General features: G+C 41.5%; 1 protein-coding gene across 2 annotated transcripts in view; it reads left to right on the top strand.

Annotated features, from left to right (window-relative positions):
- Positions 1-13,873, top strand: part of SDK2 (sidekick cell adhesion molecule 2) — a 764,937-nt gene that overhangs the window by 496,736 nt on the left and 254,328 nt on the right. For both annotated transcript variants that reach the window (XM_088474541.1, XM_088474538.1), the window contains exon 4: positions 11,313-11,460. In XM_088474541.1, coding sequence (XP_088330667.1) covers positions 11,313-11,460 — 148 coding nt within the window. The remainder of the gene's footprint in view (positions 1-11,312; positions 11,461-13,873) is intronic.

Here is a 13,873-nt window from a genome sequence, read left to right as displayed (position 1 = left end):
GCTAGTGCGGCTGCCAGGAAAAAACTAAACTTTCCCAAAAAAAGACCCACTGGTGATGCAAATGAGTCAACACAACCAAGTTTTGACATCTGGTCGGGTCTAAAAGAATTGCCTACAATTAATGAGACCTCTACCGTGACTCCATCTGATATGGTCACCATTCAAAGAATGGTTGAGAACTATTTTAATGATCGTGTCCAAATAGGCATGTCAGACAGTCCATTTCACTACTGGCAGGAAGAAAAGGCAATTTGGAGGCCCTTGCACAAACTGGCATTGCTTTACTTGAGCTGCCCACCCTCCAGTGTGTACTAAGAAAGAGTTTTCAGCACGGCCGGGAACCTTGTCAGCGATCGGCGTAGAAGTCTATTTCCTCAAAATGTGGAAAAGATTATGTTCATCAAAATTAACTACAAATTTCATGAGGAAGACCTTTACCGCCAAGTACATCCAAAAATTAGAGGCACCTGAGGCGGTAAGGTGAATTCCAGCGGGGATGAATTAATATTGTGTGAAGATGATGTACACACTGATGAGGGTGAGGAATCAGATGATGATGGTGACGACATCTTTCTGTAAAGCCAGTTTGTGCACGGAGAGATCATTGCCAGCAATGTCAGTGCCCGTTGGTAGCTTGTTTTGTGGGGGCCCAAAAAAACCAATCGCTTCAGCCACAATTGGCAGTCCCTGTCGCTGAAATGATTGGTTTGTTAAACTGTGCATGTCTTGTTTAATATATACAATATAAGGGTGGGTGGAAGGGCCCAAGGACAATTCCATCTTGCACCTCTTTTCTTTGCATTATGTGCTGTTTGGAGCATTGCTGTCTGACCTTTTTTATTTTATAGTTTATTAAACTGCCAACCTTTCTTCCACTGCAGTGCCACTCTGTGCCATGTTGGAAGCTGTCAAATGTCAGTGCCACCTACTGCTGTCGCTTATCTTAGTCAGCCAGCTAGCTCGATGCAACCTTTTAGCCTAAAGTGGATGAAATCAATATTGTGAGCTGTGAGGTGGTCAAAATTGTTTGGAAATGACTGGTAATAAATGTTATTGAGGTTAATAATACTAGGAACAAACACAGGCCCAAATTATGTGACTTCAGCTGTTTTTATGATTTTTTAGAAAAAATACAGATCCAAAACACGATCCAAAACCTTGAAGGAGATACAGATCTAAAACCAAAACACGGGGGTGGGCGCACATACGTAATTATTTTTGGGTTTAACTTAAACATGAGTGCAAATCTTTCAGGATTCAGCCTGGGATCGGCTGTTACTTACCGCAGCGCCGGCTTCCCCTGACTAGCAAGCGTGGTAAGATGTCAGATGCAGCGGTGGGTGACATCCTGAGTATTCTCCCCGGGGCCCAGGTGACTTCTACGCGATCCTCCATATATGAGTTCCCGCTGCGGTGGTCATGGGTGCAGCCATGTTGTCTGTATCACCTGACCAGTCTCTTATCCAAATGTAGCCTTGTCAGTTCTCAGCTGACTCTCTCCTCCAAAGGAGGGTATATAGCAGGAGCTCAGGAAACAGGAAGTTGTCTGTACACTCTTGTCTACACCTAGAACCTGCTGTTACAAGCATCGTTCCAGGCTCCACGCTGAATGCTTCCAGTAATATACTTCAGCACTAATCTGTGTGCTGATCTTCAGTGATGTACTTCAGTGCTATTCTTGTGTGCTGATCTCCAGTGATATACTTCAGTGCTACTCTGCGAACGTTCTCCTGTGATATTCTTCAGTGACTTTCTGCAGTGACATTCTTATGTGATTCTCTGCAGTACTATTTCTCAGTGAGATTCCACAGTGTTAATCACCAGTGCAAATCACCAGTGTTACTCTTCAGTGATAATCACCAGTACAATTTAGTGTTACTCTTTCGTGATAATCACCAGTGCAAAACACCAGTGTTACTCTTCAGTGATAGTCACCAGTGCAGATCTCCTGTGTTCTATTCCAGTCAGTGCTTCTCCTGCGGCTGGATTCACCAGTGTGTGTACTCAGTACATCATCCATTTACTAATTTCAAGTATTATACTGCAGAGTTTCCCCTGCGTCTGAATCACCAGTGTGTATACTCAGTACATCATCCATGGACTAATTTCAATTATTCTACTACAGAGTTTCCCCCGCGTCTAAATTACTAGTGTGTGTACTCAGTACATCATCTTCTGCAGTGCTTCCCCTACATCTGAAGCACCAGTGTGTGTACTCAGTATGTCATCCGAGTACTGTCTCCCGTGTTCTACTCCAATGCTTATCCTGTGTCTGGATCCACCAGTGTGTACTCAGTACATCATTCGAGTACTGTCTCAAGTGATACAGTCCGGTATTATTCTGCGTCTGGATCTCCAGTGATGTTATCTATCTTCAGTGATAGTTCTCTGTGTATCCATCTCCAGTGGCAATCTCCACTGACATTCACTTCATTATGTTTCCAGAAACATTATCTACGTGATACTTTTCAGTGACATTCTCTACGTGATATTCCTCAGTGACGTTCCCTACCTGACACTCTTCAGTGATATTTTCTCCCGTGTTACCTGTGTTCCACATTGGTTTCTACCAATATTCCCTAGTGTTCCCTGTATCTGCCACTACCAACATCCTCCAGTGTTTTCCTGCTGCCTCTCCACCTGGTTCCCTCGACTCTCAGTATCCAGACTGGAGTCTTGCGACCAGGTCGTGCCACCAGTCCCCAGACTAAAGATCACCAGAGACAGACCTTGACAAAATCTTGTTGCATACTTGTGAAAAGTTTAATATTTATTCGTTTTCTGAGTTTTTTTTTTTTTTTCCAAATAGAGCTGACAACATATTTATGGATAGAGGTATGCCAAGTTGCCAACCTCCCACATACTATTGGCATCCTCTGATGGGCACACAGCCACCATTTTGTTATTCCTTAAGGGGCCTGTTTATCAACAGTTTCCACATTGTATATGTATTGTAAGGGGACAAAGCAGGATATATCTGTGTTGTCTCCTGCATTGATGTCAAGATTGTAACACAGCGCTATTGGGGTGTAAAGAGTGATCTCGCTAGTTTGTCAGTGTCAGTGTTTTCCACAGTGGTGAAAGTAAAGCATTGTGCATTCTCAGGACAGCTGCTTAATGGTGCAGTTGATTTAGCATTACCACCATGATATACAGCGATAAATAATGTTCATTTTCGGGGCCGTATCAAGATTATGTTAAATGTTAAAGGCGACCAATAAATTTGGTGGATAATTAACTGGAGCTTCCCGAACAAATAGTTTTATTGCCCTCCCCCTGGCCACAGGTGAGACACAGAGAAGTGCTGGTGCAGGAATAAATATGTCATTTGTGCTTTGGGGAAACATGAAAAGTATGCATTAGATGACCTTCGCTGCGTAGTAATAAATGTGGCACAAAGCTGCCTTTGAAAATAGGTCATTTCAGGGAACGCATACCCTTCCATTAAAACTCAGTTCCTTGTTATTTTTTCAACACGGGCTCAGCCACAATGGTAACAATGTAAAGTGAGATTTCTGCGTAGAATTAGCTACCTATTCTTCCCACCTGCCAGCAGCCCGCATCAAACACTGCAGTCAGGACACACCACATGCTTCCATCATACATCCCACCATGATCCAAGGTAGAACGATGCTTAAGGCTTTAATTAGTCTCCCTGTACCCATGATGCATTGCAGCTAACGCTGAAACTGGCTGGCGACATTTTTTTTGCTGACCTTAAAAGCATGTAAAATAATCTAGCAGTTATAGCTCTGAAACTATGGTTTGCCAGTAAAGTAATTCAAGCTACATTACACGGTATGCCTTTTTTTTTTAGAGCTCTTGATGTCGCAACCTGTGCGGCGTATACAGATACAGAAAAAGAAGAATCACACCCTTTGATGCTTGCTTGTCTTTTATACTTTGGAAACCATTTATTTAAAACATATAGAGTTTGCATGGAATTTTAGAAATAATGCAGTACATAGGTATGTACGTATTTAATATTTGAAAAATGTATGTCTTGCAGCCAATGTATTTTCAAGTAACGTATATCGTGTATAAACACCCCTGATCAGCCAGTTCAAGGAGCTGCAAGTGCAAGTTACACACAACTATGAATACAGATGCAAGTTGTGTGCATCCGCAGTGTGTGAATTTTGTGGATAGACACTCTGTTACAAAGTTAATTTGATAGGTGTTCTGTCACCCCATATGGCTTATTCTGTCTGGCTTGATGTAAAAGATGGATCCTCATTGGTGCAACACCTGCCTACCCTATGCTTCACACTTTCAGTTTGGAACCTTTGCAAGTGGGGGCTCCCGTGTTTCCAGGTTCAGAAGGTGTGAGATGGCTTGACTTTAGGGGTATGCTTTGGCATTCTTTTATAGCGAGATTGTTGGAGTTTGCAGTGCTTTGTGACGTTCCTGAGGTGTTGGTCATTCATTTGGGTGGCAATGATCTTTGTTTAAATTCAGTGTACACTAACAGGAGGTCCGACCGGGACCCTAACCCCCCCCTAAAACCTGGCCAGGATCCAACTGGACCAACTTGCGTTGGTTTCATCCCAAACGGTCCAAGAGTGTATCTTCAAGTTATTAAGTTTTATTATGTGATGTTGTCCAAGTGCATCCAGTGGAATACTCAGAGCAGGCTACCTGGGGTCAAAGTTCTGCTTGGCGAGATCTGACTGGGACCCCAACCACTCCATTAAGCATCCCAGACCAATTGCCACCCTTCTGTGAAGTTTTCATCCAAATCAATCCAGTAGAAGGCCCAGAACAGTCTCCCCAGGTCAACGTTCTGCCCAGCGTACACCAACAGGAGGTCCAACCGGGACCTCAACCCCCTACTGTGGCGTATAAAGAGAGGAGGGGGCCCATGTTCAGTACCCGTTCAGTACCTCCTCTCTCCTCGGCTGCTGTCAGTGAACTGACAGCAGCGGTTGTCTCCGGGCACTAGAGTGTGCCCAGTGTCTACTGCACATGCGCAGATCACTGGGGAAATGGCACGGTGGCCATTTTCCCGTGATCTTCTACTGTGCATGTGCAAAGCACTGGGAAAATGGACACAGCGGCCATTTTCCAGTGTTTTGTGCATCGCTGAGGCACCTGACACGGGAACTCGGGGAGGTAAGTATTAGAGTATATGGGTGCAGGGTGTGCACCCTGCACCCATTATAAATATGCCCCTGACCCCCTAGTATGTCTTCTGCGATCCAATGTTACCACTCTGAAGTTTTAGTCCAAATCCATCCAGTGGAAGTCTCAGAACAGGCTCACCGGGTCAAAGTTCTGCCCAGGGTACACCTACATCACATAATAAAACTGAATAACTTGAAGTTTTAAACCTGGCAATGCTGGGTACTTCAGTTAGTTGATGATATGGCTCAGGTGTGGTCAGCGTGGTCGACTTGTAAAATTGTTTGCTCATGTATTGTTCAGAGGCTGTTTTTTCTCTTTTGATAACCGTTTTAAATAAATAGCTGAAATAATTAGACTGCCAAATCTTTTTGTCCATTTATTATAGTTATGGTTAAGTATAGTTATGTTAAATGATGTATACACGACACCCTCAGTTGTTGAAGGTTTAATTGAAATAGAATGATTCCGCTATGGAGCAACCGTGCACTGCCAACAGGCCTAGATCATCAAACAATTTGGCATTGAACTAAAAATAGCAATAAATTCCACCCAGATGTGGTGCCTTTACGTTCCTTTTCATAATTTTGAGAAATTTGCACTTGGTTTGGCCTTGTAAATCAGACTGCTATATAGTACTAGATAGGGCTGTAACTAGCTATGGACTTTGCAGGCTAGGGGGGGTGTACCGGCACGGGGCACACTTGTAACCGGTTATGGCTCTGGTATTAGGGTAAAGTCACAAACCCCTTCCCATTATACCCCACTTGAGACCTTCAGTCTTTAAAAGTCAAGTTCCAGAGGCTTGAAATCTATCTTTTATCCCTTTCTCTTCAAGTAAGGACAGCCTACAAAAGCTCAGCTCAGATGAGAGGAGGTAATGTGGACCCTTGAGCTAAAGAATGGCCCTGAATCAGTGAGAGTATTTTGTGAGTAGCTCACAATACTTAATTGTACATGAATTATGGAAAGCTACTATTTCCTCATATTTCTGTGGTAGCTAGAGCTACCAGCCATTTTCCCAACTTCCACAAATCTTTTCCAGAGAAACTTCATTCTGGAAGGCACCATATCTCACATATCATGGAGCTGTCCTATATTGGGGAGCTTCTGGCAGGATGTTGATTTTATTATCAAAGAAATAGTGAAGGTTAGGGAAAGCTGTCCTCCCATATCTCATAGTTGCTCCCCCCACACCTAAGTCACAGATCTTCTAAAGCACGCTTTAAGATTAATAGGACATATCCTCAATGCATCCACATGATCAACAGTACTTATTTGGAAGATCACCACACCACACCACAGGCATCTCCTGGAGAAAATATCCATAAAGTAACTAGTGTGATGTAAATAATCACAACGTATCATCATAATGCAGCACATTTTGTAGATACATACCATTATATAATTATCCTTATTTCATTATTGTGACACCAATAGGCATTTCACACCTATGTTGTTTTCCTTTATAAAGTTTACGGTGAGCCAAAGAGTACTTTTAATTAGTTTGTTGCCCATTGTTGATTGTGTAATGTGAATTATTATTACATCAGTCTGCCTGCAATTCTTTATGTGGTGAAAAGATTCAAGAATAATGTATATGTTATTAAAAAAATGTTGTAAGCAAATAGTGCAGGTCTTCCAGCTGCTTAACCACTGGTGTGTTTGTGTCAGTGCTGGTTTTGAGTCTCTATGGCGAGGGGGTATAGAAAACAGCATGATCTGTAACTCCCAGAGACTACTAGAACTGAGCAAAAATCACTGGTACTCTTATTCGCTCCTCTGGAATTTGTTGATTTTAAACTATTATTGAACTACTTGTCCCAGAATATATTGTCAGCCATAGATTGGGACTGCATTTTGGTGCTTGGTAATTATTTTAAAAATGTAAGTAAACACTCCAATACTTTAATTAGTAAAGTACCTCTCCTGGGACTCCCTTCTTTTTCTCTTTATTTCTGAAGAATTTGGGTCTCCACAAAAGTTTCAAATGTTATTAGATTGGCAGATTGAATGTAAGGTGGATTAAGAATGACACTCCTCTGTGGCTAGCACTGCACACCAGTCTTCCTTAGTGGAAACCTGATGTTCTCCTCTTCTCCTGCTGCAACACAAAGGTGCCTCAGAAGAGGAACTCCCACTATTTAGGTACACAAGTGAGTTAAAGGATTCGTCCTTTAATTGCGGCCAACATTAAAATAATTATAACACAATATATTCTTGATTAGTGAGCTATGGGTCCCAGGCACTTGGATCTAGGTCTAGTACTAAAAAATATTAAGAAACCTGGAACTGGCTCAGTTTTAATTTTAAGCCTGTGCTGATCAGCCAAATAGAAAATGGAAAGGTCTATGCTGCGTGTGCACCAGGAATATATCACTGTGCAGGAGCATATTAACAGGCCGGAAAAAGTCAGCTCCAAATACAGGACAGATACAGACAGCTTTTAATTATCACATTCGTTCCTAGTGAGAATGTTATTAATTATTTGTATGTATCTTTTGCATCTGATGTAAATCTGTTTCAAGGATCCAGCAACGCTTTTATTTAAAGGAAAATAAACACTTCTGTTTCAGAAAACCCCAGCATTTTCTATTGTAGTATAGCAAGCTGAAGAAATGGAATTTAAATATTTATATATGATATTATTATTAATAATAATAATAATAATAATTTTATATATATATATCTATATAGCTATATATATATATATATATATATATATATATATATTTATATACATATATATAAATATATATATATATATATAGATATATAGATATTTGTTCATGCACAAACATAGTTCACTGTATTCATATATAGTAGTCCAGTCCCAGAATAAAGTGGTACCAGATTAATGTCCGTATTCAATGTGAGGCGAAGTGTCATTTTTGCCTATTTGAATTATCCCCGTATTCAATTTCAAAGACTTTTCGCCGGTGCGAAAAGTCTTTGTAAAAAAACGGGGATAACTTTTCACCATGTTTAACATGGTGAAAAAAAGTGCAGAATTGGGGTTTAGGGGTGCAGACTTAAAAAAATTAGCCTGCACCCCTGGGAGTATCCTTTAAAAAAAACTGTGTCAAAAAAAGTAGGAAAAAAACAAAAAACGGGACACCCCAAAAAGTAACTTTAAATCTGGGGGTGAAAAAAAAATAGGGGAACAAAATGCCAAACTAACTAAATTAATTCTGGTTGGGTCCCCAAGTATGCGGCAGGTGTTTTCTTCATTGCGCAGAGTAGCGGCAGGTGCATTTTTGCAGAATTTTTAAAATTAACTTTAGGGACTTAAAAATATGCTTACCCCCATTTTCATGTGCCCCAAATTTGATAGGAATAACTCATTTAAAAAAAAAAAATCTATGTGCTATTCTTCATCACTTCTTCATAGCCGCAAAAAAACACCTGCCGCGGCTATTTAAAAACCCTAATTAACTTCAGTAGGGAAAAACAGGGGTACCCACAGTGATCCCCCATGTCAGGACATGGTTAAGGGGGTCCCAGGATGAATTCCCGAAAATTCCCCTATTTTTCCCGATACCTTTCCGCAGGCTCCTGTTTTCGCCGGCTCCAAATTGAATATGGAGATAAAGCTTGCACGTGCCCGATAGTTTAGCTTCATCCAACCGTAACCATGGCCAACAGAGTTCAGTAGTTATTATTATTATCCTTTATTTATATGGCGCCACAAGCGTTCCGCAGCGCCTCACACAGTACATAAACAAATTATTTGACAAGTGACTTACAGTACAATATAGGACAAGGACATGGATAATATACATTGCTACATTAGTGACCATAACACCTAGATATGCAGCAGAGCATAAGCAACCAAGTGTTAGGTGCCCTATTGGGGAGTAAGAAGTAGATGAAAGTAAAGTAAGGAGAAGCGCAAGAGGGTAGAGGACCCTGCTCGTAAGAGCTTACAGTTCATGCAAAAAGGAAAAAGGAAAGCGCACATATAAGTAATTTTTAAAACACACTTTACTATAGAAAATAGCTCACATACGTCTTGTAGCACAATAAGCAGCATCTTATTAACTCAGCCTCTACGACTCGCCGGCGTCTCCACGTCATACAGCGTCCACCATGGGGTTGACAGTATCGCACTGCCGCACGGATGTCCAGCAGGAAAATTACGCGCCGAGACCAGCGTCTGACGTCACCGCATCCACCGTAAGGTAAGCCACGTCCAGTGCGTTTCGTCACTATTGGGATTTCATCAGGGGGTGTGGTTTGTTCTGAGAACGACTTCCCTCTTATACCTGTACATTAATTGGCTAAGTAGCGACACTGGTTAACATTGATCTCAATTAAAAGCTATGGTGCGCATTTATGCTGCAAAATTATATCAAACAAAGTCAGCAATAATACAACAATACTTAATCTCAACAAAATACAATAATTAAACATACAGAATTATATACTAACCGTTATTAACTGTCTAAGACATAGTGGACGCTGTATGTCGTGGAGACGCCGGCGAGTCGTGGAGGCTGAGTTAATATGATGCTGCTTATTGTGCTCTTAGATGTATGTGAGCTATTTTGTGTTTTAAAAATTACTTATATGTGCGCTTTCCTTTACACATTTTAATTAAGGACATGGACAGTCATGACAGATTAACTTTTTTGATGCTACTGGAAGGGATAAAATAAACATCTTAGTGAAACGAGTATTTGGATTGTTAAAGTGACCTGCCAAACGCTGTATTTAATTACAACCGAGGTGATTATGTGGAGGAAGGAGGTGGGTCTGAATGAGGACGCAGCCAGCAAAAAGACAGCGTTGATGAAGAATTAATAAGGCAGCTGTGCTAACAAGCATCGTTAATGATGATGCTGGAAAATACTTAGCATGTTTTTAATTACAGCGATTACAGACTTGGTAACAAGCTTCTATCTTAGTCGATTTTTCTATTAGTGTAGATTGTTGCTTTAGAAATATGTCTGAGTGGTGTATCGGTGTGTGAAAAAAGTCTCTATGTACCTCATAAGTACAGTCTTTGCGCACTATTGCATATCCAATACAACTTTATTTAATAATGTAGTTTAATAAGGGTGGTGCCAAACATGCACTTTATAGACCAATAATATACTGCGCCACCAACAGGTAGTCAGTACAAATAGAAATCATACATTCCGATTAAATCTGTCATTTGGGAAATTTTAACTCCATAACTCCATGTGAGACAAAAAAGATGAAGATCAGAAGAATTTGCTAAAGGCAAGTTGATTTGCTGTCCCAACGCGACATAGCTTTAATGACTCACATACACAAGGACTACGTCTTCCATACTAACTGCGCTGCATTTCCTCATGAGGAACAGTGTGCTAGTTGAGGTACAACATTGGATTATTGGTCCCTGTGCAAAACTCAGTGTATATCCACAGGAAACTATAAAGTCAGTATTATTTAATCTAATCCATGATCCCTCATCTGCTTTCTAACAAACCCCAAGTAGATACAGTGTCTGTTTAGCCTAGATAGAGATCAAAGACCTATATAGGAGGGAAAGATGTATCATGGCCAGCAGAAAAGTATTTTAAAACTTTTAATTAAAAAAAAAAAATTGAGTTTATTAGGCATTGGTATTCTGCAGGTCCATCCTCTTCTATTGTTTTCTAGCCATATATACCTGTGTGATAATTTATAAAGAGACCATAGTGGTGGTATGGAGAGAGAGGTTGATTTGCAGAACTTCTTTGATATCTATGTTCGGAAATGGGGACATATTAGCTTGACAAGTGTAATGCTGAATATATTATCCAGAATGTTTACTGAAGTTCCAACAATGTCAAAAGACGTTGCAAATGCTATATCTCACAGTACTGGGGGAGATGTACTAAGCCTTGGAGTGCGATAAAGTACCAGCCAATCAGCTCCTAACTGCCATGTTACAGGCTGTGTTTGAAAAATGACAGGAGCTGATTGGTTAGTACTTTATCTCTGTCCACTTTATCTCTCTCCAAGGCTTAGTACATCTACCCCAGTGTGTCATCTTGTACTGGAAACATGTCTGTTTTTAAGCAATGCTTTTCCAGACCGTACTTGTTTGTATACAATTAAATAGCAAATTCTCCCAGTTTGCTAAATAGGTATTCCCAGATTTGCTGTCAGGGTATACATAGGCTGGCTGTTGGCAATGCGTACTATGTGGTGATCTCATGTTCCTTCATTCTTTCTTGCAGACATGGGAAACTTTGAAGATGGGGATGCCTCCATAGCTGTGTCTCATGGGAATGCAGCAGTTATCGCTGCTCCCAGTATCGCCAGTTTCCCACAACCGCAGGTGACATGGTTCAGAGATGGCAGAAAGATCCCTCCCAGCAACCGCATGTAAGCAAATAGTAATCTCCACATGAACACAAGGACCATAGATTTTAACACCTTTCATGTTGCATTCCTCTCAGCGCCTTGCATCTCCCAACATATGTACTGTTACATGACCTGAAGTGCACCTCAGTCACAAGAGTAACAATGGTAATGAGGCTTCCCTGCTGAGTGCCATTCCTTTAACCGCCGGTGGCTAGTATAAAGCTGGCCATACATGTTAATATCTGATCTTAGGATCTGATTGTATTTAATTACATTGAAGAAAATTAGAAGGCATGAGTAGGTGACAAAGGTTTAAATGTGATCAGATATAGATGTCTGGATCGATTAATAATATGATCCACAATGAAGGAACATACTAATCTGATGCAACTAAAGTCTAACAGTGTGATAATGTGAGAAATGAGTGTTCGGTTTTGAGGTCTGATTCAGAGATGGACATTGGGCCTGAATCAGAGCCGGACACTATTTGCGCTCGTTCGTCCAGAAAAAGGGTCTGGCTATTTAAATTAACCGTTCGCTCTTTGCGGTCTGTTCACGCCTCTATGTCTGAACGAGCGAACGAAACAAGCGAACGTAATTTTGAAAAAAACGCCCCCTGGCCACTCGCATCATATGTCATGTCCGCTATTTATTAGATTAATCGAGTACATCGGACGGCGTATGAACTGCTCGCTATTCTTGTGGTTGGTTTTTCCTACCACAATCATGCGAACAGTTCTAACTATAAAACAACCAAGTGACGTGGGCAATGACGCTGCTTTGTTAATTATGCACACCCTTAAAACGCCCGTTTTGACCTTTTGGCACGCCTGCGTTCGGCTCTCCACTCCCCGTTTTCAAGCACCTTCCCCTGTTACCACCCACAAACGCCTCATTCTGTCACTCAAAATAGCAGGCATTCGCTATTTAGCGAGTACACGATTTTCAGCCGCACTGACTGGTTCGCGCATGTGTATTAAAATCTACGCATGCGCAGTTGTGCGAACATCGGTCGGAATGAACGAGCGGCTCTGAATCAGGCCCATAATTCATGCATGGCTGCAATTAGCAATAGCAACAGTATGCAAATACCAGTTTCAGCATTCGCTTCTGTAATAACGTGTGACAGACTGAGTAAATCCTGACACACCATCTTCCATTATCTGAGCGCAGTGCAAATCAACTGGTGGTTAAGGGCACTCCACCATCGACGCACCATCGATTGCACCATCAACCCCTCGTTCAGCCTATGAGTCCCGCAGTGTATCCATCCGAAATCCCTCAACAAATGGCCTCTGTGGCTGTGGTGAGAAAGTGAGAAAGCAGCTGCGTGCATTTACACGCCCATGACATTGCCATAACCTCTATTTGTGTTCACTTCAGGTCATCTCCCAGAAATGACCATGATTCGCAGTGGACTTTTCTAATGATACCAATCCCATGCGCTATGGTACAGTTAGGCTCGCATGTGCACAGTATGGTTTCCCTGACTTTTTGCACATGCGCAGTAGCAAAACAGCGCTGAACTGCGCAAACATTGGCCTATAAATCAGGCCCTTAATCTGGTCATTTTTTATTTTTTTTTTCAAAATTGATATTAGCTAATTTTCCTAATGACAAATTGGAAAATCTGCCTAATGGTATATAAAACCAAAACATGAACAGTCTTGTATCTATGGACAGTCTTAACATATTTACCCTGTGGGCCTGTTTTAAGGGACAGATAAGTGTGCATTGATTAAAAGTCCAATTAACCCTATTAAAGGTTGTTTTAGCATGTGTGGAAAGTACCGGCTGCTGAGCCAGGTGCACAAGGTGCAAGAACATAGTTATGTTGTCCACAGCATAAACGTCTTCTCTATTTCATGTATATCACTGTAATTATCTTAGTGTTTTTGCCTCTTTAATTGAAATAAAATGTTGAAATGAAAAGTAAGCTGCTCTCTGCTGTGCATACAGTATCGCTGGCTCTGAGACACCTGTGTTGGGGGCTGAGTCATCCAGGAATTCAGAAGTGCTAATGAACCAGCGGCATATTCTGTCTTATCTACCTAATTGCAGAGAATTATTATCCAGATGATCTGGCAGCTGATCCCATGTGAATGAGGCTGAGTGGGGAGATATCTGTAGGGAGAGGTGCCAGAAGAGTATAGTGGAAGGGGGGGGGGGGTGTCAGGTCACTGAGCAGGGAGACAAGAATGTCATGTATCCACCGCTTCCAACACAATCCCATATCTTGCAGGGAAATTCTGTTTCGGATGCTTGGGCTGAGATTAGTGCTGCTTATCAGGGCAGCAGCTGTACCATCCCAGTGCAGAGACAAAAGCCAGCACTGAGCCCTGTTCTGAGTAAGAGCCCGTCACTAGGTGAAGGAGGTAATCCTGAGTCCTTTGTAATGAGATGCAGATGTCCACAAACAGAAGACAAGAAATGA

The sequence above is a fragment of the Taudactylus pleione genome, unplaced genomic scaffold, assembly GCF_031769625.1.
Source record: "Taudactylus pleione unplaced genomic scaffold, aTauple2 ptg000016l, whole genome shotgun sequence".
In the NCBI taxonomy this organism is placed as follows: Eukaryota; Metazoa; Chordata; class Amphibia; order Anura; family Myobatrachidae; genus Taudactylus; species Taudactylus pleione.
This window is presented reverse-complemented; position numbering and strand designations above follow the sequence as displayed.